At 67.8% G+C, this 6,132-nt stretch overlaps 1 protein-coding gene across 1 annotated transcript; it reads right to left on the reverse strand.

Annotated features, from left to right (window-relative positions):
• Positions 1–1,088: 1,088 nt before the first annotated feature.
• Positions 1,089–4,578, reverse strand: NKX1-1 (NK1 homeobox 1). The gene is made up of 2 exons (XM_033213437.1): positions 4,116–4,578; positions 1,089–1,969 (listed from the first exon to the last, which is right to left on the reverse strand). Exons 1-2 carry the CDS (start codon positions 4,576–4,578, stop codon positions 1,089–1,091), a joined length of 1,344 nt encoding a protein of 447 aa, XP_033069328.1.
• Between the last annotated feature and the right edge of the window lie 1,554 nt (positions 4,579–6,132).

Consider the following 6,132-nt stretch of genomic DNA (forward strand, 5'->3'; position numbering starts at 1 on the left):
TCATGCCACCTCCCCACCCGTTCTGGGGCTCTGAACCCTCCCCATGTCGCCCTTCCCCGCTTGGAAGCATCAGCTTTTGCATCCACACTGCCACCTAGCCCTGGCGCCTCTGGCCTCCCTGAGCCCAGCTCATGCGAACACCAAACCCACAGGGCTCCGAGAGCCTGTGCGAGGAATGTAGGGACCGTTTCCAGCGTCGCTGGAGGAGAGGTGGCGGCACCAAGAGGGAGCACTCGACCCGACTCTCGGGGGCGGACTCTGAATGGGCTGGGACGCTCTTGGGCAGGTAGCTGCGCCCCCGGCCAGCCCCTTCTTTTGCCGGGTTAGCCCCTTCTCCTCCCGGGGGAAAGCAGGCAGGTGCTCCTTCCTCCAGGCAGTAGCCGAAACTGACACCGCCCCCAGGCTGACACGCCCAGCCCGGTGCTCCCTTGCGGGGATGTGGACCAGGGGAGTGGGACCGGAGTAGGCTGCAGGGGTGGGGAGCAGGAGGCAGAAAATGCTGTGCCCCCAGGTGCGGTCCCACCAGCTCAGTGGCTAAGCGGAGAGGCGAAGAGGAAGCAGGTGGTCACTTTCCGGGACCTGTGATCTTCTTTCTTGGGGCTTGGGGGCCGGTCAGGGAGGGGACGCTGAGATCTGAGTCTCAGCCAGCCTGGCGGGTGAGCCCCTGCACCCAGCCCCAAGCCCAGGACGACCGGCAGGCACCAGCAGAGAGACCTGAATTCTGGCCGGAGGACGCCAGGCCGGTGGGAAAACCAGCTGGAGTCCCGCGCGAGGCCGAACACCCTAGGCGCCTTGGTCCCCACGGGAGAGGATTCATGGGTGGGCCGGGCCGGGCCGGGCGGAGGGCGGCGCCGGAACCTGGGAGACTGGGGCGCGGCCGCCTGCGGTTTATTGATTGAGTGAAGTTCTGCAAAGTGCTTCTCAGCGGGCCGAGCCCTCGGGAGCCGCCTGCTCGGCCCCGACGCGCATGGTCATTTATAAATTTAAAACTCTTCCGTAGCAACCGGTTATGTACAAAGTCAACGACTAGAATCGTAGAAAACAGCCGGGCCCGGCGGCGGCCTCGGGGGCGGGGAGCGGCACGGGGCTCAGAGGTGCGGCGCGTAGAAGGCTGGCGCCCCGTAGGTCTGCGAGCCCAGCACGAAGGGCGAGAGCACCGCCGGGCTCGACAGGAACGGCAGCTGCGCGGCGCACACCAGGCCTCCGGGGCCGTGCGCCGGGTACCCAGCCGGGCCATGCATACCGAGAGGGGCGCCCATGGGCGGCGAAGGGCTGAGTGGGCTGAGGCCACCGGGCAGCCCCGTGCCAGGTCCGGCCCCCGGCCCGGGTCCTCCGCTGCCGCCGGTCGGCGCGCTGGTGTCGGCGCCCGGGTTCTGCTTCTTCCACTTGGTTCGGCGGTTCTGGAACCAGATCTTCACCTGCGTCTCGGTGAGGCTGAGCGACAGCGCCAGGTTGAGGCGCTCGCACACCGACAGGTAGCGCGTGGCCTTGAACTTGTTCTCCAGCGCCACGAGCTGCTCGTAGGTGAAGGCGGTGCGCGCTCGTCGCGGCTTCCCAGATTTGGAGTCGGACCCCGTGCGCTTCCGTTTGGGCTTCGCCGCGGTCGCCGCGCCCTGCGGAGTGGTCCCCGCGCCCCCCGGCGCCGCTGCAGCTCCCGGCGGGCCCGGGGCTCCGGGCGAGTTCCCGCGGGGTCCGGGGACCGCGGCCTCGTCGACGGTGGCGCCGGGGGACGCGTCCGCCTCAGCCGCGTCCGGGCAGCCCGACCCGCGGGCCCCGAGGCCGCCGCTGCCTCCCCGCGCCTCCTCCGCGCCTCGCGCCGCCTCCGTCTCGGGCGCTTCGTCCTCGTCGTCGTCCTCGTCGTCCGGAACCTCGTCCCCGCTGTCCGCGCTAGGGCTGTGGCCGCCGCCGCTGCTGTAGCCGTTAGTGTCGTTGGTCTCGGCCTCCCCTGCCTTGTAGGGGTCGCCAGCATCTGCGGGCGGGAGGAACAAGGACAGGACAGGGCAGTTAGGCAAGGCCCATTCCCGGATCCCGCCCTTCGCGCGCCCCGCTTCCTCCCCCAGGGTTCCCTCCCGCCTCCTGCTCAACTCCTCCTGCTTTTTCACCCGCCTCCTCTCTCTCTCCTTCGCTCCGTCGTTTCCTTCCCCTCGGCCTGTCCTTCCTTCCCGCCGCCCGCGTCTCCTCCCGGTCCCTTGTTCGTTTCTCTCTATGGAGAAAGTCCTTCTCGCCCTGCGCTGCCCGTTCTCGCGGCGCCCGACGTTTTTGCTGGAGCGGGGCTGGACGGGTGCTGCGGGCCGGGCCGGGCTGCGGAGATTACAGCGGAGTGGAAGCTCCGATCGATCCGCGGGGCAGATACAAACTTAATTAAACTCATTTTGTGTAATGTACAAACTAGTTAAGGTCATTTAATTTATTTCGGCGTATATTACCCTCCAATTACCGCCAGCGCAGGACCAGCCAATTACCGGGCATTTAATAACAGGTCTGGGGGTGGGGCCGGAGCCGACCGAGAGAACGGGGCTTGGGGGACCCAAATCCTATGCCCTGGCCCCGACCCTACCTCAAGCCTCCAGGCCCTGAGATTCGGTCGCGAAGGTCAGCCCCGGCTCCCCTGCCCGCGCCTCGGCCCCTGCGCAGAGTTGCCGTGGGTAGGGCCCTGCTCGGCCTCACCCGGAGGGCTGGGCGGGCAAGCAGGTCCGAGTGGCTCCCCGCAGCCTAAAGGCCCGGGTCGGCCAAGTCTGAACAGCAGCCCCGCATCCTCCAAGCAGAGGCCCTGCAGTGACTGCATTTTGAGTCTCTGAAATTTGGAAGAAAGCATCTCTCCCAGACAGGGTCTTCTATGCCCTGGCACAGGGGGCCTAAGTCAGGAGGAGTTGGGGCAGGTGCACTCCACAGAGCTGCCCAGTGGTGGCCACCGCCTGCTCTCCAGCCAGGTCGGAACCGAAATCTCCGGTAAGAAATGATCAATCGCTCCTGTCAGATTCCTCCAGGGCGACTGTGGGTCCCCGCTTCCCTCAGCAGGAGCAGGATCCGCCCCTAGACGACTGCGAGCGCCGTCCTAGCCCTGCCCCGGGTGCCTGGCCCCGCTCCCTCCCCGGCTGTGCTATGCGCGCGCCTTCCCGGCTTCAGCGGGATCCCGTCCTTCCGCCCCGTAGGCTCCCCGGAGGTGGAGGCTCTGAGCGCCGCCGCCGCAGAGTCCGTAAGGTCCCCTCCACTCAGCCGGATTTGTTCGCCCTCCATCTCGGCCGACCGGAAGAGGCCCCGCGCAGGTGCGGCCCGCAGCCTCCAGGCGCTGAGCCCGTGGCCGCGGCCCAGCCCCATCTGCCCCGCGCTGTCCTCCCTGTGCCTCGGCGGGGCCGGGAAGTTGGAGGGAGGAGGCGGGGGAGGGGACACAAAAAGCAATCAGGAGCGGGTCGAATGCAATTCGCGATCAATAGCGGCCCCTAATAAGTGTAATAGGTTTTAATCGAGTAATTATCCGAATTTTGACCCTATAATTTAGATGTTCGGGGGGAGTTTGCAAGGTGCTTGAAAGAGATATGCACGCGCCGTAATGGGATATCGACCCGACCGGGGGCGCGGGCCGCCCCATTACCGGCCGCTTTCCGCCGCTAAGCACATTTCCCCTTAACCGTAATCGAAGGGATTTAATTGTTTTTCCAGAGATAACCAGCGTTTTGTCACAATTAGTCTGATTTGTCCAAAAAAAAAAAAGAGAGAGAGAGAGAGAGAGGAGGGAGGGAAGGAGGCCTCGGGCGGGCACAGTGCGGGTGGGGAGGTCACGGGCCAGCCACCGCGCGCGGCCCCTCGCCTCCTGCACCAACTACCCCTCCAGGCCGGAGACGCGCGGAGGCAAACCCTGGACCTGCCTCACAGCCCTGCAGCCCCTGGGCCTGACCCGGCTGAGCTTCTCCAGAGGAGCCTGGCGATGCGGGCCCTGCAGTCCGGGTCGGACGGAGGCCACGGGTGGGCTGGTGCGGACCCCGCGCTCTGCGAACTTTCCACGGAGCCTCGGCGTGGGCCAGACCCAACTCGCCATGGGGTTCCAGGGTTGTAAACGCGTAGAAGCGGCCGGTCCCCCTGTCCCCACGACCTGGCGCCGGACGCATCCTACTCACTTGGTGGCTCAGCTCCGGCGGCTCCGACTCCCCCGGCGCCGGCGAGGGCGCGGCGCTCCAGCTCCTCTGCGCGCGGCGGGCGTCCCGAGGCGGAGGGTGCAGGGGCGCATGGGGCCGAAGCGCACGGGGCGCACGCGGCAGGCGCCACTGGGCCCAGCAGCACGCAGCGACGCCTCCTGCTGTTGAACTTGTTGGGGTCCAGGATGTCTAGTACCGAGAAGGAGGTGGGGCGCGGGGGCGCTGCGGGCCGGGCCGCTCCAGCCCCCTCGGGCGCCGCAGGCACAGTGTCGCTGGCCGCGAGCGGCGGGGCTCCAGCGCGGGGAAAGGCCGGCAGCTCCGCGCGCCCGTCCATAGCGTCCCGGGCAGCGGCGGCGGGAGCGGGCGGTGCGGGCCCCGAACCTGGCCGAGGAGGCGGCGGCAGCGCGGGAACGTCCCCAGGAGCCGCGGGGCCGCTAGCGCTCATGCCGGCCTTCCGCCGCTCCGGCCACTCGGGCCCTGCTGCCTACTGGGCTCCCATACCTGGCGGCCCTGGCACCGCCACACGACCCCGCGCAGGCGGCCGCTGCTCCGCTCGCTCTCGGCGCCGCGCCCTGCCCTCGGCCGATGCTGCCTTCGCAGCCGCCTTAAGCGCCCGCGGCGCCCGGTCCGCGCATTTATGGCAGCCCCGCCGGAGGCGCCCACGCGCCCACACGCCGAACACACGTGCGCCCGCAGGCGGCCGCGGGGCTCCGCCGCCCTCGTTAGCGCGCGCGCCTAATTGGCTGCGAACGGTCCCGGGCCGAGGAGGCGGGCCCCGCACGGGACACACGGACTGAGCCGCCGGCCGGACGAACAGACACGCAGGCCGGAGCCCAGCGCGGTCCGCAGGCGGCTGTAGTGGTCAGCGGCGCGTCGCTGCGCCTCCGCTCGTCCGGAAACGGCGCACCAGCCTCCTTGGCGAAGGGGGAGGAGACAGCCCTGGCTTTTAAATAATTGCGGGATCAATCTGCGGCGGGGCCGCAGAGACCCCAGGGCGCGCGGGCCAGCGAGCGCCAAGAGTTGGCTGGGACATCTCGGCGCAGGCTGCGGTGACTGGCCCGGCCTCTCCTCCGGGCCCCCGGCGGGCGGGGCCCGGAGCTCCAAAGGTTCCCACAGCTCTGGCGCCCCTCGGCAGTTGGGGCGGGGATGGGGGGAGCCGTTCTCACGCGCGATTCTCCGAGTCTCCGCCGGGTCTGCAGCCCCCTCCCACGCGTTCCGTGGGTCTTGGTCCCGCCTCTCTCGCTTGCTCCCACTTGGGGTCTCCTCTTGCGTCTCCGGGGTCTCTCCTGCTCAGGGTCTCTGCCCCTCCATCCCTTCCCACGCCCGCCCCTTTCTTGTCGTCAAATTAGGGCCCGACCTGGAGTCCCAGCAGAGGGGCGGGGCCGGCGGCCCCCGAGCCTCTCATTAGAAGTGGAATCGAAAATGAGAAGGCTGCTTGTCCCTCTTAACCCGCCCCCAAAAGGGGGACCGACAAATTGCACACACAGCAGGCGGCCTACATAAAATCGATCCTCTTCAAGTAAGGGGAAAGTGTGTGTTTCTTCCAAAAATAATACGACAAATGCCCCCTTCGCCACATCCGGATAAATAAGAAGCCCCACGGCCTGAGTCGTTATTTGGGTACGTTTTATCTACAGCCGCGATATTTGCAGGACAGGGCCCTGCGGCCCTCGGTCGAGGGTTGGGCCTGGCGTCCGGAGTCCCAGTGCGGGATCGCGGTAGCTCCCCGGCGGGTCGCTAGTCTCCCTCCTCCTCCTGCCCATGCAGCGAGCAGCCAGATGCAGATGGACCCTGGTGGGCGCCAGCAGTGGGAGCGCGCACGCTTCTTCAGGGTGTGAGCGCGCGGGCGCGCGCACTGGCGGCTGTGCGCGCCGCCTTACGCCGCGGTCCCCGGAGCCTGCTCCGCGCGCAGGGCGGTCCTTTGCAATTACCGCGGGCAATGATCCTTTGGAAGCAGAAATTAAAAGTTGAGAGAAATAATGGTGGACCGATCGGCTGT

Source organism: Trachypithecus francoisi, unplaced genomic scaffold, assembly GCF_009764315.1.
Source record: "Trachypithecus francoisi isolate TF-2019V2 unplaced genomic scaffold, Tfra_2.0 Lachesis_group1, whole genome shotgun sequence".
In the NCBI taxonomy this organism is placed as follows: Eukaryota; Metazoa; Chordata; class Mammalia; order Primates; family Cercopithecidae; genus Trachypithecus; species Trachypithecus francoisi.